This window comes from Adiantum capillus-veneris, chromosome 22, assembly GCF_014529385.1.
Source record: "Adiantum capillus-veneris isolate H3 chromosome 22, ASM1452938v2, whole genome shotgun sequence".
Lineage (NCBI taxonomy): Eukaryota > Viridiplantae > Streptophyta > Polypodiopsida > Polypodiales > Pteridaceae > Adiantum > Adiantum capillus-veneris.
This window is the reverse complement of record NC_140952.1, coordinates 60,513,642-60,533,178: the sequence shown is the minus strand read 5'-3', so window position 1 is coordinate 60,533,178 and position 19,537 is coordinate 60,513,642. Positions and strand designations below refer to the sequence as shown.

Below are 19,537 nucleotides of genomic sequence, written 5' to 3'. Positions count from 1 at the left end.
GCGTCGAGTTTTGGCTCATTTTGCAAAGGAAACTCTGTCCATTTTTCCCCATCTTCTTTCCATAAAATTTTGCATTACTATGCCATCTTGTACAGTGGTCGATATATTCCCACTTTGACAGTGATCTGAGTATTTACTCTCACTTTGATAGGTTTTGTCAGTTTGGTGTTCTTGTACCCACTCTTGCAGGAGTGAGAAGTTGTGTATGCTACGGTTTTCTGGCACATTGTTCATTCATTGACACATTTTGGTAGCACTTTTTTCACTCACATATGTATGTCATTTGTGGCGCCATTGAGTGATAGTCCAGCTAGAGCGGTTTGGCTCTGTGTATGACTTTGTGAGGTGATTCCAGACGAGTACATTCCTGGATTGGCCATTTGGGCATTTGTTCTTGTTTTCATTGCGACTTACTGTTGAGTTTTTTGCTCCACTTACAAGGGAGACTCTACCAAATTTTTGCCAGATAAGTATGCCTATTGTTGCAAAGGCTAGTAAGCTTGACCATTTTCTCACCCTCTTTGCTTGAGACAGTGGTTTGCTCTTGGGTGGGAGAGTCTTGTGTTCTCAAGCATTTTTTGCCATAGTTTTGGCATGGATATGGAGACGCTTCACGTTAGAGGTAGTTCTCGCTCACGATCGTGACTGACATTTTGGCACTACGACCATGATGGTCATATTAGGTGTCATTTGCTTCAGGCGTATGAGGCAGTGGAAGAGGTAGATGCATGGTGCTACTATGAGGACAGATGCTAGAGAGTATGCCAATGACAGACATGTCACTTTTGAGTCTAGCTTGCCTTCAGACTACTTTGTGTCTTGGGATAGCACATTGTCTATGCATTTTCTACTAGACGAGCATGTAGGTTTTCACGTGACGTCATGTCGTGATTTTTTTTGCTCTTTCTCTAGTGGGAGACTTGGTTGTGTGCAGTTTGCTGATGGTTCATCATATGACATAGAGAGTGTTGGATATGTATGCATGTCTTTACCTAGCGGTGTATTGCTTACACTACGAGATGTACATTATGTATCAGGACTCAGTCAGAGTCTCATTCCAGTGCATCAGTTGTTGCAGAGTAGTGGACATTGTGTATTGCTTGGAGAGTGGTCATTTTAGATGCATAGGGGATCATTGGTGATAGCCAGAGGTTCTAAGAGTGGCCTGGTATACCCTTTGCATATTTTTGACACACAAGGCGTTGTAGACTCTATGTATTTGTAGCCATGTTTGGAGCGAGAGACGAGGAATGTCTCTTTTGCAGGCGGATGTGCTGCATGGAGAGCACGTTGTGCATTTGTCTTGTGGTGATGTTCACGCAGACAATGGTATCTCTGGGGATGCGCATCTTGGTCAGTCATCAGTTGAGGGGACATCACTTAAGCCAAAGACCGCCGATGCATTGTTCTAAGATACATTTGATACCTTTGAGGCCGACATCATCCTTCAAACAATTGTGTGTGATTGCAGTGGTGCTGATTTTTTGATTTTGCAGTCATTCTCAGTAGATATGCCTTTGCCATACAATGTTGACATGGTGATGCATCGTCAGGTGATTCCTGATGAGGATGCATATGGCAGTGAGGTTGCTGACAAGGATAGGTTGGCACACATAGTGCACGTTTCGTCGGCTTTTGGGTCTCTCATGTCTGACCTTTTGGTCTCGAGACCTGCTCTTGCTTATGTGGTTGGTGCATTTGCAGTGGGAGTTGTCAGTTGTGCGATGACTGAAACTGGCATTATGCATTGTGGAGCCATGTAGGTCATCACTCAATACCTGCATCAAGAGTGTCATTGTGGCTCTAGCCCTAGTGGTATGCATGTTGCATTTCCACTAGAGCGGTTACAGATGCACTCATGTGTTTGGAGTGAGTCAATGGGTATACGTTGAGAGCCGTCTGCTCTCACCTCTTGTATATACTAGTTGTAGGCTAGAATTCTTGCCACTTATCGGCACATATCCTTTAGTGGAAGAATATTAGGTAAAGGAGGTGTACCTTATCGTGCTTTGCCCATGCACGTCGGCCAGTGTTTGACCGCCCATATTTATCTCCTTCTTCTTTATACATACAAAGAATAAGCAGCTCTCACTCATTCTCACATTGTGCTCAAACAGTGAGCTTTGGGAGCTCCATCAACAGCCCTATGTCGTGATCTCTCTATCCCTCTCTTCTTTCTCCATCTTCGATGCACACACGTACGCCTTTGATCCATTCCTTCACAAACATGGCATGAGCAATAATTTGAGATGGAGATGGAGCTCTTGAGGAAAAGATGGATCTCTTGCACTTTGCACTTCACACAATGAGAATGTGTGTGTGTGAGAGAGAATGAGTATCAGAATGTCAAAAAGCAGCCCTTCTCTTGCTTGGTCTCTCTCTCTCTCTCTCTCTCTCTCTCTCTCTCTCTCTCTCTCTCTCTCTCTCTCTCTCTCTCTCTCTCTCTCTCTCTCTCTCTCTCTCTCTCTCTCTCTCTCTCTCTCGATCCCTATCGGCCCTTGTCAAGTTAGGTGGTCATTTCAAGCAATAGGGGTAGCATTTGGTGTCCTTATTTTTCCTTTTGAGAGAGAGGCTTGATAATTGCTTAGATAATTAATTAATTAATTAATCTAAATGCTCATTGGACCCCTTTTAAGCCTATCCAATAGGATTCAGGCACTTCATGAGGGTAACATGGGTAGGGGCTTGACATATGTCCTTGCTGCCTCTTGAGGCTTGGCTTACCTTGTGTGTGTGTGTGTGTGTGTGTGTGTGTGTGTGTGTGTGTGTGTGTGTGTGTGTGTGTGTGTGTGTGTGTGTGTGTGTGTTCTCTCTCATCCCCCTAGCTTTGGGGCTTGTCCCCTCCTCTATAGGGATGCCTTTGACTTATGAGACACAAGCACCTTAGTTAGCAAGCACAAAAAAGCACATCAAGCTTGGGTAGTGTTCCCACAAGCACTTCAAGCTCCTTAGCCGGCAAGCACAACAAGCACCTCGAGCATCTTAGTCAGAAAGCACGTCAAGCACCTCATGTCATAAAATCTAATATCTAACCAACCCAAATGATTTTCTCATATTAAATTGATCATTTAATGTGGGAGAATAAACGGGAACGAGGGTTAGAATATAGACATGTGCTTATAGATCTATCTCAACACGAGGCCAATCGTAAAGGGGTCCAAATGAGATATGGTCTATCAAAGAGTAAGGCTGGCCAATGGAGCTTAAAGACCTTAGAGTTAGCTTCATTGAAGACCTCCAAAGGTTAGTGTTAAAAGTCCTTTGACCTTAGGTAAGCTAGGGCTGAGCTTGAGGTGGAACCCCGGCCCAAGCTTGAGGTGCTTGTCGTGCTTGCTAACTAAGGTGCTTGTTGTGCTTGATGACTATGGTTCTTAAGATGCTCGACATACTTGCTAACTAAGATGCTTGAGGTGCTTGTCGTGCTTGCTGATTAGGGAGCTTGAGGTGCTTGTGGAAACACTACCCAAGCTTGAGGTGCTTTGTCATGCTTGCTGACTATGGTGCTTGAGGGTAAGGTGTTCAAAAAATCAAATCCAATCCCTACTCAAGAGGGGGCGAGCCCTAAAGCTAGGGGGATGAGAGAGAACACACACACGCACACACAAGGAAAGCCCAAGCCTCAAGAGGAAGCAAGGACACATGTCAAGCCCCTACCCATGTTGACCTCATGGTGTGCCTAAAGCCTATTGTTGGGCCTCCCAAGGGGTCCAATGATAAATTAGTTAATTTAATTAATTTTTTTGTAGTTATCAAATCCTCTCTCTCAAAATGGAAATGGGGACACTTGTCCCAAGGCTACCCTTGTTGCTTGATATGTCTCTTGCAGGTGATTGGCTAGGCCTAGAAGGGTCCAATGAACTTCAAGGATGATCTACAAGGTGGGGGGGGGGGGGGGTTGACCAAAGCAAGAAGGGGGCCTGGCGCCTACATGGGGGGTATACTCTCCCTCACACACTCACACACACTCTCATTGTGTGAAGTACAAAGTGCAAGAGCTCCATCTCCTTCTCCAAGCTAGTAGGGAAGTTGAGATCCTACACCAATACTCTTGGCTGTGGAATGCAAATCCAACCAAGAGCCATGCTTCAATGCTTAAGCTTTCCATCTTCTCCATCTTCATTACTATGGTATTATGTATGCTAGCAAGAAGAGTGATGATAAGTGAGGAACTATTTGTTTCTCCTATGGAATGTTTCTTCTTCCTCTTCCCTACCCTCATTACCCGCTAGCTCTCTCCACCTTCAAAAGTGTTTGAGGCTTTGGGACTCAGGATTGGGATAGTTCATGCTTTTTGTAAAGTTTATATTATGCTTGTGATGCATGAAGATTTCCATCTTCATTGCATCACCTAGGTCACAAGAAACACAAAGATTGTATTGTACCAAGTCTCTCTTAATGGGAGAATCTATAATACAAATGCCTATTGGAGGGGGGATAGGATCCACATAAATTCAATCCTCAATTGTTGTCAAGTTCTATAAACTCTCTCTCTTGCAAAAGTATTGTTATGCCAAGTTCAAAAGTGATGCAAAGGGGAAAACCAATTCCCAAATTCTTTTCAAGGCAACTTCAACAACAACAAAAACAACAATCGATCCAAGGAGAAGGGAGTTTACAAAGGTAAAAAAAAACTCTCTCCTGAAGAGCTTGAAGCTTTTCGCAAGGACTATAAATGTTTTAAGTGTGGGGAGCAAGGACATGGCTATCGTTCTTGCCCCAAAAGAAATGCCGCAATGAGACTCCTAGAGCTTCCACCATCAAAGCTCCAAAAGAGGATGCTCATTGCAAAGGATCACCTCTCTCATATGCTTGGGGAAAGGTAAGGGAGCATGATGCCTTCATCTTGTTTGACCCTGGCTCTACTCACAACTTCATATCAACACAGTTGGCTACCAAGTTGGGCATTCAAGCTTTTGAGATGGGAGATATTGTAACGGACGACATTGCTTGCAAGGGATAGCAAACCTCCGTTACTCCCTTGATTAGTAAGTTGAGGCTTCATGTACAAAGCTATGTCGACAAATAAGACTTTTTCATCTCTCCTCTCCAACATAAGGATGCTATCCTAGGGGCACCATGGTTCAACTACATGGCTGCCAACATGAAGTTCCCTGAAAGGAGAATCTACTTCACCTATAGGGAAAAGAGCATGTATATAGATTCTAGTGAGTCTGGCTGTACTATACCAGTTGTAAATCCTCCTGCTTTTGATTAATCAATGAAGAGCTCAGTTTTTGCATACAGGATTTTTGTGAAAGAGTCCAAAAAAGATCCTAATGTTTCATCAGGTGCAAATGGTAGGAATCAAGAAGAGTGTTGACCGCTGGGTCAACAACACAACATAACTCAAGTTTCGTACCAAAGTCTTATCTTTTGCAAGTTATGAACGTCTGGGTACGTTCCAAGTGGAGTGGCATTTGGCAAGAGACTTGAAAACTCTCAAGTGTATGTTAGGATGCAAGCAAGGTGCAATGACCCTCTTTCCATGTATTTATTGTTACCACAGTAAAGTCTCATCAAGAACTGAGTGCAAGCGTAACGGTAAGGGTGGCAAAGCTGCAGTCAACTCTACAAAAGGTAAGGGTAAGGGTAATGGTGGCAAATCTACAATCAATTCTATGAAAGGTGTCACCACTACACAAACATTGGGTAAAGCACTACAACAGTGGTTTCAAGGTATCCTCAGTTGTAACCAAAGTGTATCCCCTAATCGAGACATGGACGATCCAAATTGGGATCCTATTCTACCGATTCCTCTGATAAATGTGCATGTGTGCACTCTTCATGCCCGTCTATGAATTCTTGACAAGTTGCTTATGCTCCATAATAATTATGCTTGGAATATGGAGCCTACAAAAAGAAGGGAAGAGTGTATCAGAGAACTTGAATCTATTCTATGGCCTGCATAGGGGTGCAATAGAGCTATCAAAGGAGGCATCTGCAAGTACACAAGATCATCCTAATAAAATATGTATGGGTGGTAGTAAAGCTACGCGTATGCTTTCAGACTATTCTGACTCCCAAAGTCCCAATGAGTTTCAATTGTTGAAAAAGGTGTGTGACATACCATCTACAGAGGTAACGAAGTAGCCCTAGGAATTAAGTGTGCTTGTGTGTGGCAGTTTGTAGATAATATTTTTTGTTTGCTTGAAAAGGTAAATCTAACTTCTATTGAGATATCCACTTTAAAGTTTGTAATCAATATTTCACAGCGCAAATAGTGGGTTGAACACTTTGTCTTTGCAGTAAAAAAAACATCAATGTTTGAACTTAAGGTTTTGTTGGAATTAGGGTTGCAGAGAAACACACACAGCTTGGAGAAGACGAAGGAAGCTCAAGGCACACAATAGAGAGTGTGTTACTTAGTGTGCAATGGAAAGATAGATAGCCCTAGAGTGATGGGCGTATATACAATGCACGGGGGAAAAAACCTCCTAAAGAGAGAAAAAATGCCCCGGCGGTCCTAGTGTGTTCACACACATCACTACCACATGTATATGGTAACAAATCCCCCCTGAAGTGATGCGGTGAACGAGAGCTGGCACATGAGTAAAGGGAAGTGCCATGCCCTGAGGACAGGATCAGTCCACAAAGGGGAGTAAGCCCAAAGCTTTGCGGAAAGCTTCAAGCTTCTCACGAGACAATGCCTTTGTGAAAAGATCTGCAAGGTTGTCCTTTGTTGGCACATAAGCCAAACTGATCTCTCCTGTTGAGAGCCTCTCCCTGACATAGTGGTAATGCACCTCAATGTGATTTGTGAGAGCATGAAAAACTAGGTTCCTCGCAACTGCCAATGCACTCTGACTGTCAGTGTAGATAGTGTTGGCAGTGTCCTGTCCAACACCCAAATCAGCCATAAGGTGTCTGAGCCATACACACTCAACCATAGCTGTGAAGACTGCCCTGTACTCAGCCTCACAACTTGAAGTGGCCACAGTAGGTAGCTTCTTGCTCAACCATGATATACATGAACTGCCAAGCATGAAACAAAAACCACTTGTGGACACTCGCGTGTCAAAACAACCAGCCCAATCTGAGTCCAAAAAAGCATGTAAGTCTGGCTGCAATGATCCCCCCTTGGGATAAAACAAGCCAAGATGAAAAGTGCCACTAAGGTAGCGAAAAATTCTCTTGACAGCCTGCCAATGCTTAGAGCCTCGGCTATGCATAAATCTGATGACCTGTGAGACTGCAAACTGAATATCTGGCCTTGTGTTGCATACATAAATGAGGCAGCCAACAGCAGTTTGGTAAAGAGTGACATCAGCAGGATCGCCAGCATCATGTAGACTCAACTTCAAACCTGTTTCCATGGGAGTGGCAATAGGTTTGCAATCCTCAAGTCCAAACTTACATAGTAATGTCTCTATGTAACTTTTCTGACACAAGGCAATACCACCATCACACTACTTAAACTATATACCCAAGTAATGATGCAACAGCCCCAAATCTTTCATCTTGAAAGTAGCATTCAAATCAGCCTTAAATTCAGCAATATGTCTCTCATTTGGTCCAGTGATCAGCAAATCATCAACATAAAGAACCACAATGAGAAGTACATCACCCTCACGCTTTACATACAATGTGCTTTTTGTTGGACTGTTACGAAAGCCTTGTTTGACCAAATGAGTGTCAGCTTTCTCATACCAAGCACGAGGAGATTGCTTCAACCCATACAAAGCCTTCTTACATCTGCACACTTTGTCCTCTTGTCCTTTTATGACAAAACCACGAGGCTGCGTTACATAAACTTCCTCAAATATGTCACCATTCAAGAAAGCAGTAATAATGTCTGATTGATGTACATCCCAACCAAAATGAGCTGCCAATGCACATAGAAAATGTACAGTAGTCATACGACAAGTGGGAGCAAAAGTCTCTTCATAATCTATGCCTTTTTGCTCTGCATAACCCTTTGCAACAAGTCGAGCCTTATGGCGATCAATCTCACCATCCGGCTTGCGTTTCAACTTGTAAACCCACTTCGTACCAATGGCCATTTTGCTAGGATTCAAATCACATAAAGTCCATGTGTCATTTTCTATAAGTGCATCATATTCACTTACCACATGCTCTCTCTCTCTCTCTCTCTCTCTCTCTCTCTCTCTCTCTCTCTCTCTCTCTCTCTCTCTCTCTCTCTCTCTCTCTCTCTCTCTCTCTCTCTGGGATTAGAGCATTGCCAACTAATGTGATGAGCAAGATAACTTTCTTACCAGGTAAGAGTTGATCTCTCTTGAATATTTATGCATTCTATTTACAATAGCTTTGGATTGTATTGTCTGAGATTGCTTGAAAATGTCTATGGAAAATGTTTGGAGGCTTTGAGAAAATTAAGAGTGTTGCTTTGTAATGTATGTGCTTAGATTTAAAGATGTTAAGTGATAGACATTTGGATTTTGGACAAAGATGCAGACTATGGAAGATTTTACTTTGGTGCAGGCACTTGCTTCCCAAGTTTCTTAAGAGAGGATTACATTTATTTTAGGAATGTTGTGAGGTATGATGTTGAAGCTTGTTTAAGGTCTCATGCAGCAATATGTGTGTGAAGGCTAGGAACTTCCTAAAGAGGGCCATATATGATGAAACAAAAAGCTGGTGGGCATTTTGTTTTGGAAATTGCATGGATCCTTGGTATGCAGGTACTAAAAAGAGGGGAGAGAAGCAGTTACGGAACAAAAGATACCACAAATGGAACATGCTTGTATCAATCTCCTCATAATTGTATGAGCACTTTTTGTCCAAAATCTTTTCTTGCAGTCTTGTCTTCTTCTAAGCCATCTCAGCTTGTGCACCTTTTTGTGTTCATTTGTACTACATGTTCCAAGTGTCAACCAAGTGATGTTCTCACAAATTCAAGTCTTTTTTTGTGACAAGTTTTTCCTTTTGCAGATTTTCTTTTTCAATGCCCTTTGCAGGGGAGTAAAGGAGCTGCATTTATTGGATGTTCAAAAAATGTCAAACAAATAATAGTATGGCACATTTTAGTCATCATTTAACCAAGTAAATCTTTTACAGATGCACTTTCTCAATGGTCTTTTCATCTCAGGGTAACTAGTCTATAACATGGGGAAAAATGATCGCATCATTGAAGACAATCCCTTGATATTTGAATAAAACAGGAGAAAAAGAGACCTATTATATATTTTATGAGGTATGTATTCTATAGGATCCTTGTTTAGACAACAAAGTGATTTTGTGATCATTGAATGTACCAAAATCTTGAGTGTAGAAGAGATGTGAGGCAAACTATTCTAAGAAAATTTTATGTGGCATGTCTGTTATATATGATCACTTGTGTCATACTCAAGTAGAAAAAGTGTCGGAGAGTCTACCTATGCTTTGTAATATATTGTATACTCTTCATCACAATGTTGGAGACTCCTCTGGTTCAAGATAAATTAAGTGTTGTGCGTGTTGCCTGCAAGAAATAAAATGAAGACTAAGAAGCTTAAAGAGGTGGGACCCATAAGGAGCTTGTGATAAACAAGGGGTCAATTGAGCAGCACTATTTTGTATGCACACATGTGTTGTTTGGAAACACAAGGCTTAACATGGTATGTTGTTTGGTGGTCTTGTAGGAAATATTACTACACTTGAAGCCTGCGTTCAAAAGAAGGATTTGTGTCAAGAACATAGGATACATGCTAAGAATTTGTAAAGCAACAACAAAATTCATATGGCAGGATCACATTGATTAGAATGTATGCAAAGTGTGGTGCCCTCACAAAAGCACAAAAATTTATGATGAGATTCTTGTCCAAAATGTTGTGTTTTGGATGCAGTAATTACAGGATATGCTCAATGTTGCTAGTCACTAGGTATGTTGATTGTGGTGCCCTTACAAAAAGAATAGAAATTTTATAATGATCTTCTGGTTTGGAATGCAATAATTGAAGGATATGCCCAACATAGCCATCAAAAGGATGCTCAAGAATGTTTATAGCAGATGCGAAGGGTGGGCATTTCTACAAATTCCATCACTTATGCACGCGTCTTTAAGGTCTGTCGCATAAGCTAGCTATGATAAGATTTCTAGTTAGTGGCCCTTGGAAAAATATCTAGTACATTGGGGTTCTTTGGTCTATAACTGCTACACAAGTCAAGCATGCAAGAAATGCATGATGAAGGTGAAAGCAACGAGTTTTTCTTTTGTAAACCGCACTCAATGCTATTCAGAAGAAGGATGGAAACTGAGTTTTAAAGTGGGCTACTTCAAAAGAACTGCAATGCCAGTATGACTTTGGTCGTCACACTTATCGCTATACCAGCTAGGCCAGCACCCATGGCCAATTTGGCAGTGACACTCACACTCTCCTCTCAATAGGTAGATGTATGACAATCAAGTTTTGTTCTTTTCTCATTTCTTGCCTTTGGGTTGCCAATATTCTTCTCATCATCATCATGTCTTATGTAGATAGAACTTTGACAACATTCCCCGGACTTGCTTTTGGGTGCAGTTGTTGCCAGATTGGTGAGCATGGGGCAAAGGGCCCTCTCCCTCCTGTCTCACAGCTCAACTAGGCTATAGGGAGGCCATGTCTCTCCAACTGACACATCCTCTAGCAAATCCATGACTCTGCTCATGGGCAAGGAAGCCACAGAGAACGCCTCCTCAATGGGCTTTATGCCCATGCTTGTGACCCGGCTGTGTTAGTGAGGGCGAGCTTTTTTGAAATGGGGCCTCTAAACCCAAACCAATGGGCCTACCCTCACAAAATGTTCGTAAAGAGGTACGCACACTACTTGGGGCACCACCTTCTTTTGGGAGTGGAGAAGGAAACCAATCAAAATAACACTTGCACTCACCTACTCAAGCAACACACTTTGAAAACCCCCTTACTCTATATACACTTTGGACACTTGAACACCATCAACGATTATGCAACCCAATGCCGTGCATCAAAATGAAATATGCAATTTGTGGAATAGCATTCACCTTCTCCCCATAAGAATACCCATAATACATCCAAACTCTTCCTCTCTCAAGCACTCATCAAAAAATCATGTGCACAAGACTTGCCTCTCAAACACACAAGAGAATCACTTACATCAAACTAACACACTTTGCATAGAGAGCTCATCTCCATCTATGCAATGCCGTGACACAAATAAAATCACCATGAGAGGTAGCCACATGCATATGTAATGAAGCAAAAGAGAGTTGGAGTGAGAAATTTCTTTAGACCAATTGAATAAGTGTGGAGAAACAAACCAATGGTAAATTGAGAATAGAACACTTACTTGATTTCTCGCACACCTTTTAAGGGGAGGACAGACACTGGCTAACCATCACGAATTGCGACACTTGAAACTTTTGAAGATGATTTCATGATCATTAACATAACCATGAGAGAGATCATGATGTATTTAAAAGTTATTAAGGTGCTACAAATGATTTATTGGGTTGATGGAGTAAGAGATTGTAGAATGGAAAGAGTGGAGAATAGAGTTGCACTTCCTCCAAAGAGGAGGGTTAGGAGGGAGGATGTGAAAGAGGGAGAGTTGGGGTTTTCTCTACTATTGATCAAGAAACAACATGAAGTTGAAAATATAGGTGTGTGTCCTTGAGTCTCTCCAAGGGGGGCTATTTATAGTTGTGTAGGAGTGGGATTATGCTACACTTAATTAGAGTAAGTGATTAGACCTAATTAAGTGTCCTTTGACCACTCATTGAATATTGGACATAAAAGGGACTATTTATTCACCAAAAATATCATTTTAGACCGTGAAGGCTCCATAGGGGTGCATAATGTGTGTGGGCCCCACCATGAGGCCCTACGGGTGGCTCCTGGGGGGTATCTCAACTTGTCTGTCTTGGCATTTAGAAAGCATCTTTAGGTTGGTCCCATCACATGCAAGTGACCTTGAACACTCATTGCTCTTCTAGAAGATGAGTAGGGGAAAAATAAGATCTCACCCTCTTGATTTACTTGATTTACAATTCCCTTTTGCTGCGAATCTGACAGATTTACACTATTTTGACCATAACTTTTTACCTGTAGCTCGGAATGACATGCTTCAAAAGGCAAAATTGACCTTCTCAACATGTTTGATATGAATTTGGACTATTCTTCACGCCCATGCACCAAGGAATTTGGTTTGGAAGGTCCACACTAGGCTAGGGAACCTTTTGCTTCCAAGTCTTCTTGTATGGGCCCTTTGCTTGTATGCATCCAAGGGGAATCATGCTTTTTCAAAAGGCTATGATGCTTAAACAAATAGAGGAGGGCCCAATATTATTTGCTTGTGAAAAGAATATACAATTGGAGTCTTTTTGAAAGGAGAGAAACTATATGTATATTCTTAAGAGATATTGGGCCACCTATGTAGGGGGCATAGAAGACTTGTAGAGAGGGACCATAATCTTTGGTAAAGACAAGTGGAGAGTTGATTTCCATGGGAATTTATCTATATGGGGTGGAAGATGGATATATTATTTTTCTACTACTAATTCACAAGAGGTAAGAAAGCTTGGGGGTATATAGTTGGTTATTGTATGCTTATTCTATTTACAAAGAAAAAAAGAAAAGGGTGTTAATATAAATATATGACTAAGGTGACATTTTTGGGAAGAGTATAATGTATGTGTCACCACAAAGGTTAAACAAAGAGGGGGAATTTACTCTAGATAACTTAATAGCGTCGAAAAATATATACACATATGAGGAAGAGGACGTTGAGTAGGCTAACAAATGTTGCAAAAAGATGGTTACCATTTTATGCCACTCATATTAGCCCTCCCCCGAGCCTAGAGATATTCATATCTTTAGGAGGACGGTGTTGCTTCTTTTTCTTCTTTTTTTTTTCCTTTTTTTCTATTTTCCTTTTCCACTTTTTTTTTTTCATTAGGAGGAGTGTCATGCACTCTTTTACTGCATTAGACCTGCTTTTCATTACCTCAATCCCATAAATCGGAGATGGGAGGGTTGCCTTGGGTATGTTCAGATTCCAAGGCTGGTTCTTCTTTGCACATCAAAGCTTTAAAAATAGATGGAGCATTTGCCAAGCCGAAGGGAGCCATGTCAATTTCGAGCTTAGACGATGTAGGCAGATGACTGCCTATGAACACATTGATACGTTGAAAGTAGGGCTTTAATCTCCATCCATTGACTCTGGTCTTGTGGAGTTTTCCTGATAAATCTGCTGATTTGTAACTACCATTCCCAAACTTTGTTTTTATCATGAAAGGTCCCTCCCATCTTTGCAAAAACTTTTTGTCAAGTCGAGTATCAAGTCGGTTATCATAGCAAAGAACCAACATACCTTCCTTCAATCCTTTCCCCTTGAGCTTCTTGTTGATTTTATCCCTTTGGCTTGTTGCTTTGGTGATGTAGTGATCAATGGACTCTTCTCTATCTAGCTCAAGTCGTTGGAGATCTAAGATCCTTTCATGTAGAACCTCTTTTGGTTTTTTTGTCACTCTTGCAAGAACGCGCAAGCTTGAGAGCTCTACCTCAATGGGGAGAAGTGCTTCCTGTCCATAAACTAGATGAAAAGGGGTGAATTGGGTAGATACCTTGAAATATGTCCTATATGCCCAAAGAACAGCCGTCAAATGGTGATCCCAATCGTTAGGCCGGTCCACAACCTGCTTAGAAATGATCTTACATATCATTCCATTCACTTTTTCCACCAATCCATTGCATTGAGGATAGTAGGGTGTGGAATGCAGGTGTTTCACTTTTAACCTCCTCAAGAGATCATTCAGAAGGTCAGTCCTAAAACCCGGGCCTCGATCTGATAAGATTTCTAGGGGTGTTCCAAACCTACTACAAATATGATCAAAAATAAACTTTGATACCTCTTCAGCTGTGATTCGGGTTGTGCTTGTTGCTTCCGCCCATCGTGTCATGTAGTCAACACCCATGACGATGAAAACCTTCCCTGTAGAAGTACGAGGTAGGGGACCTATTGCATCCACACCCCACTTTTCAAAAGGGCCGTAAGATATTATTGGGACTCGAGGCTCATATGTTAGTCGTCTATCCCCAGCAATTTGATATGGCTTACATGCCTTACACCAATATTGGACATCACGATGTAAGCTCGGCCAAATAAACCCTGCTTGTAAAATCTTCCTACTTGTAATATCTTGAGAAAAGTGACCACCGAAGACATCATCATGACATGAAAGAAGAATTTTCTCTATCTCTTGCACACCTGGTACTCTCCTCAAGACCATATCTTTCCCTTTGTGATATAAATCATCCCCGATCAATTGGTAAGGTGTGGCCTTCTTAACTAGTCTATGTCTTTGCACCTTGTCTAAGTGTTTGGGACACTCACCTGCTTGTAGAAAGAAGATAATGTCTTTTAGCTCCTCTTGACCTTGATATATGGGTTCATATAGTTTCACACCTCCTACCCCCATTTGAAGCTTTTCATTTGCGAGTAAGTCTGCTTCCTTGTTATGAGTTCTCACAATGTGTTGTACCTGTGTTGCTTTAAAACCCTTCATCAAAGCTCTTACACTACTAAGCCACTCAAACAATGTACGATTCTTGCACCTCCAAGTCCCTTGGATTTGCCTGACCACTAGCAAAGAATCACCTTTTATAATAAGTCTTTGTATGCCTAATTATTTGCATTCTTCTAACCCAAGGGTTAGAGCACCATACTCAGCCTCATTGTTAGAGTGAACACTGGGTAGATTGATACCTTTTCTAACCATTACCTCCTTTTGTGGGTTCAAAATGATGATTCCCCCTCCTGTTTTGTCTTGTTGGCGTTGATAAGCTCCATCAAAGCATAAAGTATGGGCATTATCAATCTCCTTTACTTTGAACTTTTTTGAGCCTTCCTCTCTTTGTAGTCGTGATCCTTCCCTTTCTCTCACTTTGTAGGTGAGAATGTCTGCAAGTCCTGCTCTTGTGCTATCTTCTACAAGGAAAGTGTATTCAAATTCTTGGAGTTCAAGCACCCACTTTGCTATTCTAGATGAGAGGCTCATGTGTTGTACTACATATGGTAGATTGTGCTCTAAGGTGAGAAAAACAAATGGCACAGGGAGAAGATACGATCGAAACTTCCTTACCGCAAACAAGATTGCAAAGACCACTTTGTCCATTTCAGTGTATCCCTTCTCGGCAGGAGTCATCACCTTGCTTGCAAAATAGATCGGCCTCATGTATGATGTTTTAGGATCTTTTTGCATCAAAACAACACCAATTTCTTCGAAACCTACACTTGGAGTGACATAGTAGGTCTCCTTTGGATCTGGTGGCATTAGGATTGGGAGAGAGCTAAGAATACCCTTCACTTCCTCAAAACATTTTGCATGTTCCCTCCCCCATTCAAATGTAGATTGGCTTGCCAACCTATGCAAAGGGGCGATGGCTTCTGCTAGGAGATGGATGAAGCGAGACATGTACCTCACTTTGTGGTTGAAGGTCATTAGCTCCTTAGTTGTTGTTGGTGGAGATAATGACAAAAGGGCCTCTACTTTAGAGGGATCCACTTGAATTCCTTGTGAAGAAACCACATGGCCTAGCAAAACCACCTGAGATTCACCGATATGACACTTCTCTGGGTTGAGTTGTCCCCCAAATTGATGGAGCCTCTTAAGCCCCTCTTCAACCTTTTGGCAATGAAGTGATCTACAACTATAAATACAGAAATCATCCATAAAGACTCTTATGGATTTTCCAAAGAATGGATGAAATACAAATATTGTGAATCTCATGAAGGTGCTAGGAGCATTGGTGAGCCCAAAAGGCATTACTCTGAATGCAAAACATCCCCAAGGTGTGATGAAGGTGGTTTTTGGTTGGTCCTCTTCTGCTATTCTAATTTGAAAATATCCTGAATACCCATCACACACAGTGTAGCATTCGTGACCTGCTACTTCATTCAAAATTTCATCTTGGAAAGGGAGAGGGAAGTGGTCCCTCTTTGTCGCAGCGTTGAGGGGTTTGTAATCCATGCAGACCCTCCACTTACCATTCTTTTTGGGAGTGACTACAATAGGTGATACCCATTCGGAGTTGGATACTGGATAGATGAAGCCAGCCTTCAAGAGTCGATTCACTTCTTGTAGGAGAGCCTTTTGTTGCACAGATCCTAGTCGCCTTAACTTTTGAGCCACGGGTTTGGTCCCTGGTTTCAATTCAATTCGATGCTCTATTACATCTACACCTCTTATTTGTGAGTAGTCAATGATAAACAAATTGGGATACCTCCTTAACATATTGATGTAGGACCTCTTCGCCTCACAAGTAAGATCTTTTGCAAGCATCTTCTCAAATCCTTCTTCAAGGTGGTGGCATCTTTCATCCCCTCGTGTGTGATTGTCTGTTGGCTTTTCTTCTACTGGAACATCTTGAGTGTTGGCGTTGAATACAATTCCCATTACCTCCAAAGAAGACTCCTCTTCACTGGTTGATGCACTGGTTGATGCTTCCTCATCACTTGAGTAAGGACTCTCCTCCTCGCTCTCTTCATCTGCCGTGGTTTCATAGTTGATATCTAGTTGCTTTCCTTCTCGCCAATCATACACCACCAGTTGACCCTTCTTAAGAATCAAACGACCACTTCCCCATTTTTGATCTGCATTCACAGCAATGAGCCAAGGCCTCCCTAGGATGATGGGATAGCCCTCCCCCTTAGCTGGCATGACATACATATCCACTCATGCATCTATGTTACATACAGAGACTTTTACATTTTCAATGATCCCCAAACACTTCACACTTGAGTTGTTGGCTAGCCTAGCTTGACAATTAGAGGACTTTGTAATTTCAAGCCCTAACCTGTTCATTGATTTTTCCGTGATCACACACATTTGAGCACCACCATCAACATATACATTAGACACCTTTTTACCCCTTATGTAAGCATCCACAATGGGTTCCACATCTTTTTGTAGCTTTGAGGCCACAACCTTAATGGAAAGATTTGCTTTCTTATTTGGAATTCTTGTACTTACCAACTTTGGCCATTGCCTTCTTAATTTGGCTGATAGGTGTAGAAGTTGAGGCCATGAAATGTTTGGCTTTTGGGTTTGTAAATCCTCCAGGATGTTGTAGGGCTCTAGCTCCTTTCCCAATGGGAAGTCGTTGATACCAATTTCCCTTCGCCTTGATCTTTTCTTCCTGCTACTTTCAGCTTCTTCCATCTTTGACTTCTTCTTCTTGTCCCTTCTGGCTGAATTTGTTCCTTCACTTCTCATGTCTTCATCCTTATCATGTGCTCTTGTGCGTTTTTCTACCGGCATAACATCAAAGTTTAGAGTATGCTCATCTATTACCTCTTCTAGCTTGATGATGTTGCCTCCTCTTTCTTCCTCCTCATGTGGGACGGGAGGTATATTTGCTGGTGGTGGTGGTCGATGAAGGATTTGTGAGCCTTGAGCTTGTTCTTGCTGCACAGTGAGAGGAGGCGGTCTGGGGGGATATATGTCTCCCGAAAGTCGCCTTGGATGTGGACAATTGTACATGCCATGGCCCATTTCATTGCAATTCCAACATCGCAACTCTTGAGCTTGTCTTCGTTGATTGCGATTCCCTTCTCTTGGTTGTCGTTGTTGAGGTAGGCCTTGTACTAGATTCAGAGTGAGGTTCTCAAGCTATTGAGTTAGCCTTTGTAAAACCTCTTGTTGAGAGTTATCTCCTATTTGTGAAGATTGTGCAAGACGGGCCCTAATTGGTGCTTCCATGGTTTGTGAAGACTCCCTCTCACTCACTTCATTCAAACCCCTTGCTCTATGTGCTTGGAAGTGTAGTTTTCTAAACTTGATGATGGCTACCTCACGTGCTTCTTCGAATGTGGATGGGAATCTTAGCTCTACTTTAGCCTTTAAAAGTGGATACAAGCCAACCATGAATCTCTCTTTTTTTAGAAAGTTAGGTGCACCACCATGATTTTCTAATGTAGCCTCCCACCTACCCCATAGATTGACAAAGGTTGCTTCATAAGAGGGATAGTCTTCAAGTGATACGTGCTTATGTCCAATAAGACATTTCCATAGTCCTTCAGAAGTATCACCTTGCCCAAACTTGGAGAGGAAGCTTGCTCGCAGTCTCTCCCAATTGGACTTGATTTGGGGTTGCAAGGTCTCATACCATGCTTTAGCTTCTGCTTTTAGAACCAACGGGAAGGCTCGTAGCTTTACTTCCTCTTCATCTCTCCCGGATATGAGATGTGCCATCTCCAAGTTGTCAAGAAACTCTTGCGCATCTTCCCCACTTCTTGCATAGAACGTGGGAAAAGAACTTGACATTTTGTTTAGACTTTTTGAAATCTCTTTTTTTTTAAGAAACTTTTCTCTTACGGGCCGCACAAGATTATTGACACTATAAATCTGATTACATTAAAATGAAGATGTACACATCCATTGTTAATTCGTACTTTATCATAGGTAGAATAAATGGATTAATTGAAGCATTGATTTCATTGAGGAGAGTGGATCCAAATATCCTCCTTATGATAGATTGAAACCTAAACTTAGTTGCAATGATTATATGAATGGATTGCCGAGCAATAGGCCTAAAAGGTTCATTGTTTTGATCGTGATTCATGTGCTACTCCTCGTTGTTGGTTTGAAGACCTCGTTCCTTCATATGGCCCTTGAGCACCCCTTCACCACTCCTTGTTCCTGCCTTTAAAACAAAATGAAAACGTGAACATCAAAAGAAGTTTCATAATTGATGATTGGAAGTATAATTGGATTGGATGATGCCAGTATTTCTCTAAGTCTTTCTGCACCAAACATAAAAACAATGCGTTGCTGGAAAAAGACTTTTCTATCTATGTGAACATTTACTCTAATGTGTTGTGCAAAATGAAATAGATAGATGGGAACTCCATTGTTCATCACTAAAAAATTTGAAGGTAACTTGGAAATATGTTCTTCCGTGGGGGCACCACTTTATGAGGGCGAGCTTTTTTGAAATGGGGCCTCTAAACCCAAACCAATGGGCCTACCCTCACAAAATGTTCGTAAAGAGGTACGCACACTACTTGGGGCACCACCTTCTTTTGGGAGTGGAGAAGGAAACCAATCAAAATAACACTTGCACTCACCTACTCAAGCAACACACTTTGAAAACCCCCTTACTCTCTATACACTTTGGACACTTGAACACCATCATTGATTATGCAACCCAATGCCGTGCATCAAAATGAAATATGCAATTTGTGGAATAGCATTCACCTTCTCCCCATAAGAATACCCATAATACATCCAAACTCTTCCTCTCTCAAGCACTCATCAAAAAATCATGTGCACAAGACTTGCCTCTCAAACACACAAGAGAATCACTTACATCAAACTAACACACTTTGCATAGAGAGCTCATCTCCATCTATGCAATGCCGTTGTCAGGAGTTTTTTGGAGCAAGGGATTGCACATATGTACATACACATGCATGGTGCATCAAATAAAGAATTGCCCATTTTCCAGAGCCAGGTGGTTACGTGGGGCCCACATGTGTATAGGTAGGACAACATGTACATAGTGCATCGATTTTCACTATTACCAATATCAGTGTGTTTTTTCTACAATAATGAGGAGTTGGTAGCGCTTAAAACTTCTCGAGG

General features: G+C 41.7%; 1 protein-coding gene across 1 annotated transcript in view; it reads right to left on the bottom strand.

Annotated features, from left to right (window-relative positions):
- Positions 1 to 19,537, bottom strand: part of LOC147429447 (uncharacterized) — a 94,840-nt gene that overhangs the window by 12,638 nt on the left and 62,665 nt on the right. Inside the window, exons 4-5 of the mRNA XM_086495021.1 lie at positions 13,794 to 14,005; positions 13,004 to 13,718 (exon numbers count right to left, since the gene is read on the bottom strand). Coding sequence (XP_086351147.1) covers positions 13,004 to 13,718; positions 13,794 to 14,005 — 927 coding nt within the window. The remainder of the gene's footprint in view (positions 1 to 13,003; positions 13,719 to 13,793; positions 14,006 to 19,537) is intronic.